We start from the raw sequence: 20,087 nt of genomic DNA, 5'->3' as shown, positions 1-20,087 counted from the left end.
TTTCTTAAAAATCTTTCCAGATAAAGGGAAAGGGAACAAAGAATGTTGTTAAGCCTTATTTAATGGTTTACATTTCAAATGTTTTACTATTTTTCCTTATTTTCTATATCTTAAAAGGATGAAATAATTTTTAATGGTGTATTTGCTCTGATACTAAGTAGACTGAAATCTCAAATCCTGGATCTTTTATTTAATAGAGTGGTGGGAACCTTTTTTTGGCCGGGGGCTGCTGACCCACAGAAAAATCAGTCAGGGGCAGCACACAAGTGACAAGAAGAAAAAAACAACCAAAACCAACCCCCAAACCCTCACTGATGTGACCCCTGACTGAAAAGGAGAAAGACACTCCCTGCATTCTCTTTGAACACCTAGAGCCTAGGAGTGCCCAGTTCAGTAGATTTTGTGTGATCCAGCTGTGCATTGGGGTGGCGGAGGGGCTGGAGCATCAGTGCCAGTCCTGTGGGGGTGTCCTGAACCTTGGGGGCTGTATCCAGGCAAGCTGGAGGCTGTATCTGCCCCTGGGCCTTAGATTCCCCACCTCTGATTTAACTGTTTAATGTTGGATGATGATGATGGGGATATGCGAACACCTTTTGGCCAATATATTCCATCTAATTTTACTTAACAGTCTCTCCATGCTTTTTCCTGATAGGGCTGCATATTCCCCAGGACCTTGTGGAGTACACTGTCTGGAGAGACTGACTTTTTTTTTCCAGATCATATACTACTCAGATCTATTACTACACTGTCACGTCTGCTGGTTCTACGAATCAGCCCTGGCATAGAGGCTCAAATACCATCAGTGTGTTAATTGCAATTTCCATTCACCAGCCAGAGTATCAAAAGCAGTGACTACCAAAGCAATACAGTTGATGTTATCCATAGTCAGTCAACTCCTATTTTTCTGGTGAACAAAAATGGTACTTATACTTTTTTCTAATGATCCTGAGGCAAAAGATTAGCTCTGGCAGGGCTTCCAGAGCCTCCTGCTTACCTTCACATTCCCATGGAGTACATAACTTGCCTAGGATCACCTTTTAGAATCCTCCCCCGTAGTCTTAGGATTCCACCCTTTGGCCAAACTGGATTTCTAGGGATCTTTACTTTAAAGCTGTGGACTATATAAGGGTGCGTCTACGTAGCACCCGAAATTTGAAATAAGGTGCACAATTTGCGCTACGGAAATTGCATAGCTTATTTCAAGTCTTTTTTGAAATAGCTTATTTCATCATTTGGTGCTATCTACACAGTGCCAAATTTCCAAAATACAGTGCTATTTTGAGCCATCCCTTACTCCTCGTACAATAAGTTTTACAGGGATGGCGAAATAGCGTGTTTGTTATATTTTAAAATAGAGGACGCATTCGAAAGACGTGGGGTAGCTATTTTGGAATACCTCTGGTCAGGGCTGGATTACCCAATAGGCAGACTAATCACGTGCTTAGGGCACCAGCAAAGCAGGGGCAACGCCCCCCCCCAAAAAGATTTTACGGTATAGTATTATTTTTATTTTGAATTACATATGGGGGGGGGGGCACTATAATCTTCTCAGTGCTTAGGGCCTCTAAAGGTCTTTAATCCAGCCCTGCCTCTGGTATTCCACAATAACAGCTGTGTAGACATACCCTAAGGGGCCTAGGAAATGTTAAAGACAGAGGTTACCTCCCAAAGAGGAACTTTAATCCCTCCAGGATATTTTGAGGAAGAAAATGTCAAGTTATGTGGAGTAAATCCGAATCAAGAGTACCAACATCAGGGCTGACTATTAAGAAGCAGGTTACAAAGCCCAAACTGGTTGTGAGTTTGTATACCAAGCATCAAGTGTGAACTCTGATGCACTGTAACTGCCTAACATGGAGTCTCCAGCAGTACACTTGAGTACTCTGGTCTATTGTGCAACTCAAGCAAGCTTGCCTTTGTGAAAAATAGACCCTTCAACCAAAAAGCACAACAATATTCTGGTTACTCCCGGTCTCAAAGGACCAGTCACTGACCCGGGTCAGCTGTACCTTCAATCCTATACCAACACTTGTAGCCAATCCTATAATGAATTAACTAAAGATTAATTAAGAAATGAAATAAGTTATTTACAGGTTAATGAAAGTAAATGTACACACAATTTAGGTCCCTAAAAGGTCCTAGACATCATCACTAATGATGACACCAGAGAATGCCTTTCTCTTTCTCCTGTCGTTCTTTGACAAGATTACAGGCCAAGCGAGGCCGACTTATCCATTAGGCACAGTAGGCATAGTGCCTAGGGCCTACGATACTTTTAGGGGCCCACAAAAATGTTTTAATTTCTTTTAAAATCAGAAGAAAAAAAATGAACTTTTAGGGTCGAAGAAAAAGTTTTAATTTTTAGGGCCCACGAAAATCTATTAATTTTTGCCTAAAACAGAAAAAAAAGTTGAAGTATTTAAAGTTATATCAAAAATAATTTTTAATATTGATATTTTTATGGTGGGAGGGGCCCATGAAGGCAAAAGTGCCTAGGGCCCACGAAAGTCATAATGCGGCCCTGGACCAAGCAGATGGGGATAAGCAGTAGAAGTGACTGTTAGCAGATGGTTAGGGCAGCGTGTGTGTGTATGTTACACCCGAGTTTAACTGTTGGGACACAAGGTTTTGTTGCAGCAGGCAGCCTAGAGAGGCTGTCGGGCGCCCCAAGAAGTTTAACATTCATGTTTTTTACCACTAGGACCAGGTTCCTTTGTGGTGGGCAGCCAACAGGCTGACAGACGCCCGAGAGTTTACAGGGAGACCTTATTACACCTTAGACTTTGACTGCTAGGATACATGATTCCTTTGCAGCGGACAGCCTAGGGAAGGCTGAGAGATGCCCCTATGGATCTGTCCTCTGGAAGCAACACGATCCAAATGCCCAGCTCTGCCTGTATTTGTTCTTTATGACCGGCTGGAGTTCTTTTAAATTATGCTTGGTTCTGTTACAGCAACTGAAGGAGGTAGGTTAAAACTTAAACAGTTACAGGTTTATTAAAGAAGCTTACAAATTATATGGTTACCATGGCTATTGCTCTATTTTTTATCTACTAGCAAATATAGATTTTAAAAATGGTTACAAAGAAAATAAAGATAGAAAATAGAAATAATGGTACCAGGTGACAGCTTAATCTTTAAAGAGCTTTAAGTCTATGTGTACACTTAAAACAAAGGACACATCCAGGTACAATTTTTACCCCCTTCTGTGCCTTTCGACTCCAGTGTATCAGGCCAGGGCCGGTTCCTTAATTCCTAGGAAAGACAAATATGAGGTGGGTGTTCCCTGTGGAACCTTGGGAGGCCAATCACCTAACCAGACCAGCAGATAGATGATAGATTGACACTCAGAGTAAGCGTGCTGCTGGACCCATCTTAATACCTATAGGGGCCCGTATCCTTTTTTTAATTTAAGATGCCAAATTGTGTTGGTCCGTTTTTGTGATGCCAGTCCTTACAAGGGAGTTTCAACTTAATTTACACTTGCAAGAGAGATAACTAAATTGTGAGTACTGGACTTTCTTTACTGGGTGAGAGATTTCTCCCTCCGGACGAATGTGTGTGATGGTATCAATATAGGTTTCAGTCAAGGGCACTCCTTGGCAGCCTCTTGGTCAGCGATTGGCGTATTTTTGTTCACAGCCATCCAGGGTCACAGCAGCCAGCATATCTGGGCCTCCTGTCAAGGCTTCAAAGACTATGCTGATTTTACTGCTCTGTGTGCCCTGTATGCTTCCAGGCAAGCAAAGATGGATGTTATAGGTGGGAGTTCCTGTCTGGCTCCAGTGACATAACTTGCTTTTAGGAAGGCTTTTGCCATATTCCTACATGATGTTCTCATAGGCAAACTAGGGAAATGTGATTTAGAGGAAATGACTATATCGTGGGTGTGATGGTTCACCCTCCCATGCTTTATAAAATGGACTTATGATATAAATTTACATAACTCAAAGGTACTTTGAGCAAATTACTTCATATAAACTTTCAATCTTCATGTCTTAAGTTGCTGGATCTGTTTATTTTATTTTGGTGTATGTATCATTCTTGTGTGTAAAATTAGACATATAGAGTAGGGAAGACTTTATGGGTTTTAAATGGGTGAATGGAAGTCATCAAGGGAGGCTTCAGTGTCTGGGAAAACATATGCAAATAGCCTTTTGTTAAGTCTTAGCAGTGATTGGTAGGGACAGGCTAGGTGACTCCCCATGCAATAAAGGAATCTTTAAAGACAATAGGAGTCTCTTGTCTTTGGCTGGCACTCCCAAGGGAAGGAACCAAAGACCCCAGGATGAGGAACAGCCTTGTTTTTGAAAGGCTTGGCCAGGGAAGAAACAGTTTTAGAGTGAGTTTGTAGTAAGTTTGTATTGGAGTTTTAGTATAAAAGTAGCTAAGCATTTTCTGTTATTTTGAGTTTGTAATCTACTTTGCATTGCCTGTTTTCACTTATTATCACTTAAATCCTACTGCTTGCACTGAAGAAAATTACTGTTATTTTCTATCAAGTCTTGTATAAATAATGATTACCTGGGGGAGTAATCAGTGTGTACATTACCTGGGGGAATAATCAGTAAGATTCCTCCTTTAAAGGGGGCTTACCTACATAATTCACTGGGGGGATTGATCCCATTTGAGGAGTGGTATCCCAGGAAGCTGGGCCCAAAACTGCATTTTCCTTGGATCTGAAGAGGTTCAGTGTCTGCATTGCTTCTCGGAAGTGGGGGAGGGGAAAAAGGGGAAGAGAGGGAACGTGGTGTGATTCTCAGCTCTGTGCCTTGGCTGCGGGAGACTAGGGAGCTGGCCGAGCAGGACAGAGCGGTGAGAAGCTACAGAGGGCATTTGGCCCATTTCAATGAGTAACAAGAGGAGGTGGTCTGCCCTAGAGAAATTGCTGGTTTTTATCAGGGAATTTGTCTGTTGACCCTCAGAAGACTCCCCAGAACAGACTAGTTATATTGATCCTTGAGAGGACCTGGATACAGCTCTCCACTCAAACGATTGACATTCAGGTAGAAATTCCTTTGAAAACAAAATAAACTTAATATTTCCATATACAATATATCTAAATAATAAAACTGTCAACAATACTGTAAATCTCAAAAGCAAGTGTTAAAAGAACATACACCATCAATTCAACAGAGGATATAATGGGTCATACATTGAATGAGTCAACAATGTGATGTAGTTGAGAAGAAGGCTAATATTATTCTGGAGGTGCATTAACAGGAGTTTTGTCTGAAAGACAAGGAAGGTAAACTGTCCAACTCTGTTGAGCATAGTAGGATAAATTGGAGAGTGACTAGAGGAGAACCTTAAAACAAAAATGATAAAACCTGACTTATGAGGAAAGGTTAAAATTAGCATGTTTAGTCTTGAGAAAAGAATACTCTGGAAGGAGGGGCTGGAGCTGTGTGTGTGGGGGGGGAGGAGGGCATGGGAAAAGTCTTCAGATATATTAAGGGATATAATAAAAAGGACTGTGATCAATTGTCCATGTCCACTAAGTTAAGGCAAAAATTAATGGGCTTACTCTACAGCAAGGATAATTAATTTAAATACTGGAATAGGTTACCAAGTTTATTTAAAAAATCCACGAGTCAGGGTTTTTGGAAAGAGATTGGACAAGCTCTGTGTAATGGACAGGAGGAGTGCTGACGACCACCCGGTGTCTAGGGGGTTAAACTCAGGTAGCTAACAAAGGTGTTGGCCGGGGGCTGAGAGAACCAATTGAGACAGAGGGCTGAAATTTGAATTAGATACAGATTCCTTTCCTGCTTTCTTTGTGTGGGAAAAGTTAAACCAGGAGTTGAGAAATGCAGAATGATTTAAACCCAGGCAGGACTACCATGCCTCCAAGGAATTTGAGGCATGGAAGTAGACTGAATAAAGAGAAGATTGGACCTAAATAAAGGGAAAAAGTGAATCTAGTCACACTCAGGGTATTTTTTTCTTTATTTTGTAGTTTGGTTTGAACTGCTCTGTGTGAATGTATGCCTCCCCTTCCTGTTTGCCATCTAGCATTGTCTAGCCCAGAGACTTTCTCTGTGTTTTAGTTTGTTTTCCTTAGTCGCTCTGTAACATCTAACAACCAAGCATGCTTTATCAGTTACTTTTGTTTTGTAATAAAAATCACTTTTTTAAGGGGATGATTTAATTCTTGTGTCCTGGAAGGTACAGGAGGTCTGTCTGTGTGCCTCAGACTGAGGTGTCATATACTAGAGACTGCAGCTTTTTTTCTTTTTTTTTTAGGGCAGAAGAGCTTGAGGTACCCCTGTGGGGTGGGTTCAAGTGTTCACTTCTGGTTTTCAGGGATAAAAATCACTTGATAGCAGCAATCCCCCTGAAATCTGTCTATTGTAATTCTGGGGGGAAATTTTTTTGTAACCCGTATCTATAGAGGCAAAAGTGGTGTTGTTGTTGTGTTGTTTTTTCTTTTTGAGCTCTAGGTGGGACCCCATCATCTGCACTTGGAGTGTCAGAGTGATGAACAGCCCTGACACCTGTCAGGGTATGTCTACACTACCCCCCTAGTTCGAACTAGGGGGGGGGGTAATGTAGTCATACGGAGTTGCAAATGAAGGCCAGGATTTGAATTTCCCGGGCTTCATTTGCCTAAAGCCGGCCGGCTCCATTTTTAAATGCCGGCTAGTTCGGACTGTGTGCCGCGCGGCTACACGCGGCACGAGCTAGCTAGTTCAGATTAGGCTTCCTAATCCGAACTAGCTGTACACCTCAGAGATTATCTAGGTTTATTTGGTTTACTTGGTGTTGCCTCAGCACAGGGAGCCGGACTTGATGATTTCTCAAGGTCTTGTCTAGCTTTACTTTTTCATGATTCCCTAAACCCTCTCATGAGAGGTGTCTCAAACAGAAGGTAGAAGCCTTGATTTAACTGGCAATGATAGAGTTGTGGCCTCCTTAATACAGGAGTGAGGATTTTTACTAGTTTTTTTTTCTTGTCCATACAAACAAAAGGGTGTGGAGATAGCTGAGTGACTTTATAGGCCATTCAGGATTGCCATCTTTAGCCTCAGTAATCCCATCCTTAAATAAAAGTAATTGGTTTGTTGCCATTGATTTGAAGGATGCTTGTTTTTATACAGACATTTATCCAACACACAGGAGATTGCTGCACTTTACCGTGGGCTGAGATCATTTTCAATACAGAATTCTCTGTCAGCCCCTCAAAGATGCAGAGTTTTTATGAGGCTGCTCTTCGTGATAGTGACATATCTGCATCACCAAGGCAGCCTAGATGCTCACAGGACAATCTTGACAGGCGAGATGGATGGTAGTCTTCTTATCAAATTTGTAACATCCTTTGGGACTTCAGGTAAATCCAAATAAGTCCACTTTACCCACACAATTTACAGAATTTATTGGAGCAAATCTAAACTCAATTTTTTTCAAGTTATACTTACATACTAGGCAGACTCAACATAATAAGGGAATTGATCTGACTCAGTTCCCAGATGATAGTCCGTGACTGTTTGGTCCTTTTAAGCCCTATGGCTGCCTATACCTATGTAACAACCTTTGCAGGGCTCCTCTTCTGTTGTAGGCTGTGTATGAGGAAGCAAAAAAATAAAATCTATATGAAGCTAAGTGTCTTCTCATCCCACAGCTGGTGGGAAACCAAAGAGGTTGTGGGCATAGGGGTTTTCTCTGTTGTCCCACCACCTACAAAGATACTTATTATCTACAGGGCTAGGGAGCATGCTCAGGTAGGTAACCATGTAGCTTAAGCCTTCTGGCCTCCACTGCAGTGCAAAATGCATATCAGTCTTCTCTCCCTTAGGGCAGTGCACAAAGCTTGCAAAAGGCTTTTATCTTTTGTCCATTTGAACATGTCCAATTTATGTCAGACTGCATACAAACAGAGGAGAAAGATCTTCCCTGCTCTTCATGGGAGCAGTCAAGGTTTGGAACTACCCTTGGCAGTGCACTTGGTAGGAGTAACGAACACCTTAGCAGACAGCCTGAACAGGCATCTTCCCAAGGAACATGAGTGAGAGCTCCATTCTTTAGTGGTGAAAGACATTTTCTGGCATTCAGATTTCCCATCCTAAGACATTTTCATTACCCAAGCAAACAAGAAATGCCCAACTTACTGCTTACAAGCTGTCCAGCTGCCCATTTCTGAGGGGGATGTTTTTCTGGTATAGTTGTTGGATGCTAATATAGTTAATTGTAATTTAGATCAAATATATGGGCTAACGCTGTTGACATAACTCAGTCACTGTCCAATCTCAATAGAGTTTTAAACAGGGTCTGGTGTTTACATACAGAGAAAACAGTTTTCTTAATACAGTGGCAGACATATTATAAAGCTCAGACCAAATATTATAAATCTATTAGTTGAAACACACAAAAGGGAAAAAATCAAAATGAGCTCTACACAAGTATTCTACTGAACATTTATTATTTGTGACAAGTCTTAGCTCCTCACTTCTTTCTATCATAACTAATATAGTAATGCCAGAGAAGCAAACCTTGTGTGAAAGGCTGTAGATTTAAAATAAGAGAGAGATGACTCCGAAAAAGGAAGGGAAGTTTAAGGAAAGCTGATTGCTACCTGACATACGGAATGTATTAGATCAGTAGCTTTCAACCAGAAAATCACTAGTGAAGTCACTCAAATTTCATACAGTCACTTGTTTATATTGGTCTATCTACTATACACTGAACTGTAAATAAACAATTTTTCAGTTGATTTATTTTTATAATTATATGGTTAAAAATGAGAAAGCAAGCCATTTTTTAGTAATAGTGTGCTGCACAGGTGCTGGCTTCCTCTGTGGTGCTCAGCTGCCGCTCTGCCCTGGGCCATGATTTCCCATCCCCTTCCTCAGGCCCTGCTTCTTTCTGCCCAGTTCCACTGCTTCCTCTGAGTATGCACCATCCCTGCTTCTCCCCCCTCTCTCCCAGTGCTTGCTGCATGCCAAGAACAGCTGATAGGAGAGGGTGTGAGGCTCTGTGAGGGAGAGGAAGGAATTGATTGATGGTGCCACTGGCAGACACACAGAAGGCACAGTAGGTAAGGTGGGGAGCTGGCTGTCTCTGGGTGTTAAGCACCCACTAATTTTTTTTAAGCACCCACTAATTTTTTTTTCAGTGAGTGCTCCAGCTGTGGAATACCCTTGAAGTTGGCGCTTATGGTGTGCTGTGACACTTGTGTTTTTAATATCTGATGTTATAAGCAAATAGTCTTAAGTGAGGTGAAACCTGGGGATGTTCAAGACAAATCAGACTGCTGAAAGGGCTACAGTAGTCTGGAAAAGTTGAGAGCCACTGGACTAGATGACCCAATATAGCTTTCTTGAAAGCAAAATAATTCTCTAACTTGCAAAGCCATTGAAAAATGAAATGTATGGGCATGATCAGAGTTACTTACTGTATGTATTTTTTAGGGAGATGTGTCTGTGGGATGTGAATGATGGGAGATGTATAGAATTTACAAAGCTCGCCTGCACACATACTGGAATACAGGTTGGTATTTTATTCATGTAAATGCTATAAGGTACAGGCTCTCTCAAACTATATTTTGTACAGTCATGGCTTTATTCAGCTCCTTCACTTTTTTTTTGCTACTCCTAGGCTGTTATCTTTACAAGTTGAATTATACCAGTTTATAAAATACATTGCTACATTGTCACAGACTCAAGAACTGGGAATGTGTTGCATTTCAGCTTTTGAGAAATTGTTAAGAATTAATTTACAATTATTATTTTTATCATCAAGCAAGTAGCACTGTTGCCCATAGAGACCAGCTGCAATGCAAAAAATAATTGAACCCAAATACTTGGTCAGCCAGCACTAAATTTTTAAAAATATTTGGTCATGTAATGTGTGTTGGGGCAGAAGGGGTGATGGATTTTAAAAACAAATTGTAAATGCCTGTCTGGCCTCTGCTAGTTAATCAAATTATCACAACTATTTATAAAAAGAGGAATAAAATAATTGTAATATATACAAATAACAACATAGAGCTAAAAAACCAATAGTTAGATTGTGACTTACAAATATTTACTGATTTCTTATGGGATTGTGTTCTTTTTACAACAGTTCTACCAGTTCACAGTTGGGACTCAGCGTGAAGGCAGACTACTCTGTCATGGCCATTACCCAGAAATTCTCGTTGTGGATGCTACCAGTCTTGAGGTTCTTTATTCCTTAGTGTCAAAGATTTCTCCTGACTGGATCAGTTCCATGAGTATTATTCGATCCCATAGAACACAAGGTAATGAGAAATTGTTGGGTTTATTGTACTTTTATTTTTTTAAAGCAAGAAAAACAGCTACTTTTTCTTCTAATATCTTGGGAAAGCCTAAACTGGCTTGCTGTTGCTTCATGTTGAAATCACACATGGTTTTAAGTCTTTCTTCCATTTGAAAGATGAAGGCTATATTTGCCAAAAATCATTGTCCTAACCTTTTAAAAATACAGGTGTATACTTTTGTCTTTTCTGAGGGGGTAAGATAATTTGGTTTGGTGCAAAGGTTATAGGCTTGATAGACTTTGAGATTACAGGTGTGTGGGTGTTTTTTTTTTTTTTTTTAAATCCCACAAATTGCTGTTTGGACACTGTCTTTGTATACTGGCCTTAGGTGTAATTCAGAGCAGTTTATTCTAGGGATGGTAGTGTATTTCAGTTTATTTCTGTACATACACAGTAAATCATTGCTACTCTGTATCCTGGCCTTGTGCATAGGTCTTTCCAGTCCCCCCAGAGGGAGACTCAACCTTAAAGAGCTCCTGTGATTAAAAGTCAAAATAATGCACCACATTAAATTGTGTCAAAGTAAAGTAGGCCAGAGTTTTGCTTATTTGCAGAACTTGGGAGGGTGCCACTACATCATTGCTTTTTCTCTCCAACTTGAGCTTTATGTACATATGCAAAGAATTCCTCACTCCTTAATACATTGTTCTTTGTGTATGGCTTGCCAGTTTTAATTTAGCCACTTGAATTTGGAACAAGTACTGCATGAGTTTATTAAACACTTTTTGCATATTTTTGATATGTTGGTAATCTCTTGTACATATTCTCCTTCATTGTATTGTTACTTCTTTTCTACCCCTCTTACCCACCAGAGGATACTGTTGTAGCAGTTTCAGTGACTGGTATTCTGAAAGTGTGGATTGTAACTTCGGAAGTTAGTCGCATCCTGGTAAGCAGAGAAGTTACTGAACATGAATCCTTCTTTGACCATCAAAGAGTGCATGGGGCATGAACAAGGGTTTGAAAGTTTTACTGTGGGCAGCTCTTGGCATGGTCTCTGTGTTGAGTCCCGTAATTTTTTCCTTTGAGTATTGCTGAACTTTCTTTTGGTGAGCATCTTTTATGTGATCCTCCAGCTTCCCAGGAACCATGACTGATCTCCCCACTGCCTTCCAAAAAAAGGGCCTCCTTCTTTTCTGTAATTTCTCCATTAGATCAGCTGCAAGCTCCTCAGAAATGCCATTTTGATTTTATCCATGTATCATGCCACATTCTCAGAGGTCTGACTCTTAAAAGTTAGTCCAGAGAGAATCTAGTGATAAGTTGACCCCCTGTTTTCCCTACTTTCCATTGAATATTATGGTATTTGGTGATTTTAAAATTGTACTTCAGGGACATTAGAACCTTGCAGGCCCAAGATGGGGCTTTACATATTTAGAGGCACATATGCTTTTCATTTTAATTTTTCCCCAGCCCCCCCTTATTCCTTTTTTCCTCGTATATCTAGATAGGATTTCCAATGGGGATATGGAAAAGCACCATCAGAAGGAAAACTTTCAGGTTATTTTATTATATTAGCTCTTGCTAATCTTACACAATAGCACATAAGAGAAAATCCCTACCTTGAGGAGCTTGCATTCTAAATAGACATGACAGACAAAGGTGGGAGATAGCCAGGAAGTTTTATTTATCCCTATTATGAATACGGAGTAACTGAGGTACAGAGAGATTTAAGTGCCCTACCTAAGGAGTCACAGGAAACCTGTGACAGATCTGGGAAACCAACCCAGATTTCTTGGCTTCCAGAACTTTGCCTTGACTCTCAAGGATGGCACTGTGGTGAATTCCCCTACCCCACCCCATTCTGAACCTTTCATGATGTACATTTTAAGGAATTAAAAAAAACCCTTTGGCTACGCCTACACTATGAGGTTTCTTGGCAAAATATGCTAATGAGGGATTCATTTGCATGAGTCACTACCTCATTTGTATATTTTCTGCTGATCTATTTTTGCCTAGAGGTTTTTATGCAAAAACAAGCAGTGTGGACGTTTTCTTTTTGTGCAAAAACCCCTTTTCCTGCCAGATCAGTAAACCTCCTTTTTTGGGGCATGAGGATCTGGCAGGAAAAGGGGTTTTTGCGCAAACAGAAAATGTCCACACTACAAAAAAAACCCCAAAACCTTTTATGAATTATGCAAACGAGGCAGTGATATTCTAATTCACACCTCATTTGCATACTCACTGCCTGCAAAACCAGCAGTTTAGATGTAGCCTTTGAGAAGATGAGAGAAAGTGAGTGAGTGAGTTCCGGTAAGTGAAGATTTTGGTGTATCATGCATTGCTGCAGATAGAATTTTCATATATTTCCACTTTTACATAGACAGCTACAAAACCTTAGTATGATAGTCTGTAGTTCCTGACCTCCTATATTTGTCAGCGTCTGAATTGGTGCCAGGCAGTAAAGAATCGTTTTCTTTAAGAGGTGTAACACTTTTAGGTGACTACTAACATTATAGCTACCCACAGCAGATTTATATGTTGTATATAGCAAAGCTGAACATCTGCAAAATTTGCCCACATTGTAAGTCTTTTCAGCTAATTTAGATTTTGTTGCTTTAATTTAGAAGGCTGCACATGTTCTGGAATATTAAGGAGACACCTATTATCTTGACTATCTACAAAATCAAATATAGATGACTTTAAACAGCTGAGTTATTCACTTGAGCCAACAATTCTAAGACTTATTTTGGAAATGACAAAAAAGGATTGTGTCTATTGGTTTGGAAAAGAGAGTAGTTCCTTGATCCTAGTCTGTCCTGTGGTAAACAGGACTATGTAGCACTTTAAAGACTAACAAGATGGTTTATTAGGTGATGAGCTTTCATAATAAACCATCTTGTTAGTCTTTAAAGTGCTACGTAGACCTGTTTTTTGTTTCAGCTACACCAGACGAATACCGCTATATTTCTTTCACTGTCCTGTGGTGGATATTGGAAAAAAAGAACTGTTTTCCTACTGTTTTATTTACTGAAGTAGCCAGAGAATGCTCTGGAATAATTCAGCATGTTTGATACAACTAGAGTTTCTTCACTTAAAATGTCTCCCTTACAAACAATGTTAAACTGTTAAAAATTACCACTCAGGGATGCAACTAGGTACCTTGCTGGGTCATGCTTACCAGGTAATGGTTAACCGGCACCTTGGAGCAGCCCCTCTCTGGCAGCTACCCATGTGGGGTAGGCGGGGCTGGCTGCTCCCCTTGCATGGCAGGTTGGGACTGGGGGCTGGCTGCTCCAGCCGGGATTGAGCAGTCTTCACCTGGGAGCTTGCTTATTCGGCTAATTGGTTAAATCTAATGTTTAACAAGTTATCGGTAAAATCTCATTTAACATCCCTATTTCCAGTTTCAAGGACCTAAGCTGTTTTGGAAAGAGGTAATCAAACAACATAAAATAGTTTGTCATCAATTTTTTTCTTACTAAGATGTTGAGCTCCTTGATAGAGTGCAGCTTTAATTTAAAACAATATCCATTCTATTCATTTAGGCTCAATTGAGTGACCTGCAGGCCAGCTCACTCACTTAACAGCGACAGTAATGAATAGGTAGCACTAATCTATCCTGTAGAGAAATCTGTTAGGCTTAAACCATAAACTCTTGAAGATCTTTGTAGTCTGTTGTTCTCATAAGAACTCTGAAAAGTTTCTTTGGCTTTTCCTTGGGAAATGGTTATCTGTTTATTTTTTTATTAAACAGATTTTTCCCTTTCTTGTTACGTGCACATTGGCTATGTCTACACTGTGTTTTAAAACCCGCAGAATTAAGATTCCTAGCCCTCATCTACAAATTCGGGTTTGTATCAGTGTTCCTTCTAATTTTTGATGTCCACATGTGGAATTAATTTTGTTACGTGCACCAACATGGGAATAATGTGCAATACATCACCTTCATATTGGTGCAGAAATCAAAATTCATTCTGCACATGGATGATCTGTGAAGAGGTTGGGGCCAATGGGTTTGGGGTGTGGGAGGGGTCAGGGTAGGGGGCGGATGAGGATTCTGGCTGGAAGTGCAGTTTCTGGGGTGATGCTTGGGATGAGGCATTTGAGGTACAGAAGGGGGTTCCAGGCTGCAGCCAAGGGTTTTGAAGTGCAGGACTGGTTTCAGGGCAGGAGACTGGAGTGGAGGGGGGGTTGGTGTGGGTGGTAATGAGGGGGTAGGAAGGGGCTGATGGTTGGGGTATGGAGTTTAAGAGGGACCTAGGGTAATTGAACAGGTGCAGATTCTGGGAGGGAGTAGGATTTAGGATGCAAGAGGGAGCTCAGGGCTAGGGCAGCGGGGTTGAGGTGTGGGAAGTTTACTGGGGCAGCTCCCATTTTTCACATGGGGGAACAGATGGCTCTGCGTGGCCTGGCTTCTCCATGCTCACCTGCAGGAACCTCCCTCCCAGCTCCTATTAGCTGAGATTCCTAGCCAATGAGATCTGCAGGAGTGGAGTCTCCAGGTAAGGGCAGCATGGAGACTTTCCGGCGCTCACAACAGTGCAGCTCCTGTCAGGTCAGGGAATGGCAGTATGCAGAGCTGCTTCCTCCCCCCAGGAAGGGCTGACCCAGAACAAAGGGGCTTTAGTGGCTGCAACCTGAGGACCCCCTTAACCTAAAGCAATTGGTTGCACCCCCTAAAAATCTTTTCTTAATTAGGCTCTGCTGCAGAAGCCTGAGGAGCTGCTGCTGACTGGAGGAGAGGCATGCTCTACCAGCTATGGCAGCTCTGTGCTCAGCAGCTCAGAATCCCTGCCTAGGGCTTATTAAGCGGCTGCATAGCTTAGAGGGAGCCTTGATTTATGTTATGGCACTTAAAACAGCTTTGTGTAAATATTGTGGCTCAGGTTCTAAAGTCCAATCCTTAACTGTGGCCAAACTCAAGCCCAAATGACTGCAGGTGTTTTTACTGCTGTGGTATGAGCCTGAATCTATTGGTGGTGCATTGCTGTAGGTTTTAAAACACAGTGAATATGTACCCATTGTTGTCTTTACTAAACTTTAGTACGAGTGATACATTTACATGTATGGAGATTTTTGTTAAGATTTCCGTATTTGTCTTCTGTAGAAAAAACGATGCGTTATGAGTACAAATATTAATAATTATCTTTTCTTACTCTCTGCTTTGTTTAGACACTTATGACTGACTCCCCTCCCCACATTATCTGAACACTTCATGATATTCTTTGTTTTTTTATACAACAGCCCTGTAGGCAGCAAAACATTATCATTATTTTAAAGATGGGGGAACAAGAGCACAGAGAGACTGTCAGCAGCTCACGGTCGCACAGAAACTGAGGTTCTTTGAGTCCCAGGCTAGAGCCCTAACTGTTGATCAGTCCTTCCTCTCTTGTTCCTTAAATTAGATCCAGTTTTTGTGAAAGTGAGGAGGCTGACTAAAGTTATTGGCTAGAATCAACGAATTGCACAAACAGTCATTCTATAAGCTTCCTATTTTTCTGCCAAACAATATTCCCCATGCATCTCTCCTGCTCTTTCTATTCAGGGTCTCTCCTAAGCACACTGCTAAGCAGGGGCGGATATAGGGCAGGGCGAGTGGGGCGGCCGCCCCGGGCCCCGCGCTTCAAGAAGCCCCGCGCATGTGCTGTGGTAAAGGGAGGCCCCGTGAATTTGTGCTGCCCTGGGCTCCACAAAATGGTCATCCGCTCCTGCTGTTAAGCTTAACTAAATATACCAAATTTTGTGCTTGGAACAATGGGAATAGATCACCAAACCGCTTTGGTGTTTTAAGGAGTAGAAACCCACAAATGCCTGAGGTAAAATCCTAGAAATTGAGGTAGTTGTGTTCTAGCTATCTTGCTTTTTTCTTCTTCTTTCTCCCCTCACCTTCTTTATTGCTTCATTTTTGAAAATTTTACCTAGATTTTCTTGGTAACTAACTAAACTCTGATTCTCAAATTTTATCAAATGGATCAACCTCTTACAAACATTTCTCTCAATCCTGAGCTTACCCTTTTACTTTGGTAGCTCTAATACCCATTAATGTGAAAGGGGTCAAATTTAAAATAATTACTTTGACATAAGTGTGGTTGCTTGAGTATATCCCATCCATTTTATCTCCACACTTTTTTTTCCCCCTTTCCCTCACACAGGACTTTCATTTTATTATGTCTGAGTCTGCACTTGTTGCCTGCCTCTCTCACTTGTCTAATTTCTACATGTTCTGCTGTTGTATTTGCTTCCTACCCCTTTTAGTTTTGGCAGTCTACAAACTTGATACTGGTAGATATTTCTTTGATGAAAATTCAAACAGAGTAAAATGTCGCATCCATACAAAACAATTTATTATTGTATCTTGAGCTACATCACAGAAAATGTGCTTGCTTGATAAATGTTTTGCTATTGAGAAATTCTGAGAGACAACCCAAAATATTTCTTAGACCCACTCAGGGGTACAGAGAACATAATTTGAGAACCATGGAACAAAGCAGAACAATTTTAGGGATTAACACAAGAATTAGGGGTCACCAAATGAATAGGCAGCAGGTTTAAAACAAAAAGGAAGTATTGACACAGTTCACAGTCAACTTGTGGAACTCTTTGCTGAAGGATGTTGTGGTGACCAAGACTATATCAGGGTTCAAAAAAAGAATGAAATCAGTTAATGGAGGATAGGTCCATCAGTGGCCATTAGCCATGATGAGCAGGAATGGTATCACTACCCTCTGTTTGGCAGAAGCTATGAATGGGTGACAGGGAATGGATTGTTTGATGATTGCCTGTTCTGTTCACTCTTCTGGGGCACCTGGCATTGTCCAAGTGTCAGAAGATAGGATATTGGGCTAGATGAATCTTTGGTCTGATCCACTATGGCTGTTCTTATGTTCTTGTTTTAGTGTTGAATAAAGGTAAATTCCTTTCTTTCTTTTTTAGGATACAGAGCCACTATTTGAGGAGGAGTCTAAACCAATTTATTGTCAAAACTGCCAAAGCATTTCTTTCTGTGCATTTACCCAGCGATCACTTTTGGTAGTATGCTCCAAATACTGGAGGGTAAGGATTACCAGTTAAGTAAAAAAAAGCCCTGACTTGGCAACAGAAGCTGATTTAATAAAACTGTCATTGAGACATATAGGGAAAGAAGCTTGGGAAAGTGTTTATAAATCAATTAGAACTCTGAGTTCATGGAGTATTTAGTCAATGTCAAGTAAGTTGGCTCACAGCACTTGGAGTATATTATGTTCATGCTTTGAACATTAGTTAAAAATAGATGAAAACCACTTTTTGAAGGTTAAATAGTTGATATAGTTCTGCAAAATCTAAGTAAATAGCATGCTGTGCCATCCCATATTTATCATTATGTATAAAAGTATTGGAAACATGACACAGACATTGTAGTTTCTGTAACAAATTTATTTTCTCGGTTGTTTTATGAAACTGAGTATATATTAAGTATTTTCTTATGTAAATGTCACCATAGGCTAATAGAATTTAATGTTCCTTAAAAATGAAATGTGTATTGTATTATCAGCTGCTTGAACATTTAAAATGACCATGTGATGACAAACAAATAGACTTGTTTTTTGTTTTTGTATAATTTTGCTTCCTTCTAGGTTTTTGATGCTGGAGATTATTCCTTGTTATGTTCAGTTCCCAGTGAGAATGGACAAACGTGGACTGGTGGTGCCTTTGTGTCAGCTGATAAAGTGATCATATGGACAGAAGATGGACAAAGTTTTATTTACAAACTCCCAGCCAGGTATTCAGAGTTTTAAATAATGGGGCACATATGCAGTATCACTTCTCATCCTTACTGTGTGATCATTTGTAATTGGTTATTGCTGACATTAGAGAAAATGTGGTGTTATGGGGTCTGCTTTTCCCTGGATGGTGTGCCATGAACAAGTTCAGACATGTATTTAAAATGTTTTGCTGAAGCAGGAACATATTAAGAGAAGAAATATTATTTGTGCTATGTTAATTAGGATCAACAAGATATTGTTACAGTAAGGTAAATACAATATTTCACACAAAGGTAAAAGATTAGACTTGGTAGTTTTAAAGTATGTTTCTACCAAAAATACTTTATTTAATGTTAATCAGATCCTTGTCTTCATTTCCTGGTGACTGGTTTCTGCTGACCTCATTATTATTAGAACCACCTTACCTGTGAATTTATAAATTGTATACCGCTGATCAACTGGAATGATGTGTTGTTTCCAATTAATGGTTGGTAAGGAACAGAACTAAACTGAACTCTTTAAGGTTGGAACCTCCAGGGCTATTACAGATAATTTAATTTACTGGAGGACTGTGAATTACACAATTAGTGATAGAATTAAAGACTTTATTTAAAATAAAATAATTAGCTCAAGCAAACTGGTATTGCAGTGTAACGATACACTGCACTTATACCACTTTCCTAGGTGAAATGGTGCATCCAGAGATGATCAGTCCCTGGTTGAGAAGAACGAGTTGGTAATCTTTTTTCTAATGGTACCTTGATGGTCAATGAGTGTTCAAACTTAAAATTAACGTGATACCCCTTAATTAATTAAGTATATTTTTTACCATAGCTATACTTCCACTACCATAATTAATATTTTCTACTTTTCATAGGCTGTTTAGCATGAAATATCTTAATTAACATCTGCATAAATATTGTTCCAGTAATTGTCAGTAGAGATTACAGTCTTTCAAACATACATGTTTTGTCTACATCATTTCTTAAAAACAAAATATGCTTACCTCATGACCTGACATCATTTCCTAACTTGACCTTCAACTGTCTACTTGACTCATATTTTGACCTTCTTATCTCCAAGGTCAAATTTTAGCCCAAAAACGTGTTTTCTACTTACATTTCAGCATGTTTGTACTTGATACATGCAAGCATCATCTTTACAGGCTACACTCTTTTTTTTACTCCAGTTGCTCATGAAATATGCTTGGTTCTTGCCAATTTTGTAGCCAGGGCAAAATTATTTTATAGTTCTGTGATTATGTGATGAGATCCTATTTAACCTTTACAAAGCCACAATTAGACCTAATTTCTGTACCTCGTACATTAGCGGGTAGAATTTTGGAACGAGTTCTGTCCTGCACATAAGTCTTCTAACAGTATTCTAGTTCAAACTAATATTTGTTGGTAATGTGATGCTGGTCTGTGAGCCAGCTAATTGGTACAATAAATGAGAGTGTCCCCTGCTCCTGGGAATCAATTATCTGCTGATTTTAGAAAGTACTTTTTTGGGGGGAGGGATAGCTCAGTGGTTTGAGCATTGGCCTGCTAAACCCAGGGTTGTGAGTTCAGTCCTTATGGAGGCCATTTGGGGCAAAAATTCATCAGGGATGGTACTTGGTCCTGCTGTGAAGGCAGGGGACTAGACTCAATGACCTTTCAAGTTCCCTTCCAGTTCTAGGAGATAGGCAATCTCCATTCATTCTTATTCTAATCTTTCTTGCTAATGATTGTCATGAAAGAAAGACCTTTGGTTTTAGGCTATCCAATATAGTTTGTTTTTATGATGAAATGCTGTGGTAAATAAGTATTAGTTTACCCATGTTTCAGATTGTAATTATACACGACTCGTAAATTATAACATATTCTCAACTTGAGCTAGAAAATGACTGTCTTTAAATATGAAACAAAATACAGGACTATGTAGCACTTCAAAGACTAACAAGATGGTTTATTAGATGATGAGCTTTCGTGGGCCAGACCCACTTCCTCAGATCAAAAAGTGGGTCTGACCCACGAAAGCTCATCATCTAATAAACCATCTTGTTAGTCTTTAAAGTGCTACATAGTCCTGTATTTTGTTTAATATTTAAAGACAGTCATTTTCTAGCTCAAACTGAGAATATG

General features: G+C 40.1%; 1 protein-coding gene across 4 annotated transcripts in view; it reads left to right on the top strand.

Moving 5' to 3' along the window:
* WDR7 (WD repeat domain 7) overlaps positions 1–20,087 on the top strand; it is a 350,838-nt gene that overhangs the window by 28,110 nt on the left and 302,641 nt on the right. For all 4 annotated transcript variants that reach the window (XM_014570212.4, XM_075932629.2, XM_006116571.4 and 1 more), the window contains 5 exons: positions 9,408–9,486; positions 10,063–10,237; positions 11,089–11,165; positions 17,153–17,272; positions 17,833–17,978. In XM_014570212.4, the coding sequence (XP_014425698.3) occupies positions 9,408–9,486; positions 10,063–10,237; positions 11,089–11,165; positions 17,153–17,272; positions 17,833–17,978 (597 nt within the window). The remainder of the gene's footprint in view (positions 1–9,407; positions 9,487–10,062; positions 10,238–11,088; positions 11,166–17,152; positions 17,273–17,832; positions 17,979–20,087) is intronic.

The sequence above is a fragment of the Pelodiscus sinensis genome, chromosome 6, assembly GCF_052426305.1.
Source record: "Pelodiscus sinensis isolate ZL-2025 chromosome 6, ASM5242630v1, whole genome shotgun sequence".
NCBI lineage: Eukaryota > Metazoa > Chordata > Testudines > Trionychidae > Pelodiscus > Pelodiscus sinensis.
This window is presented reverse-complemented; position numbering and strand designations above follow the sequence as displayed.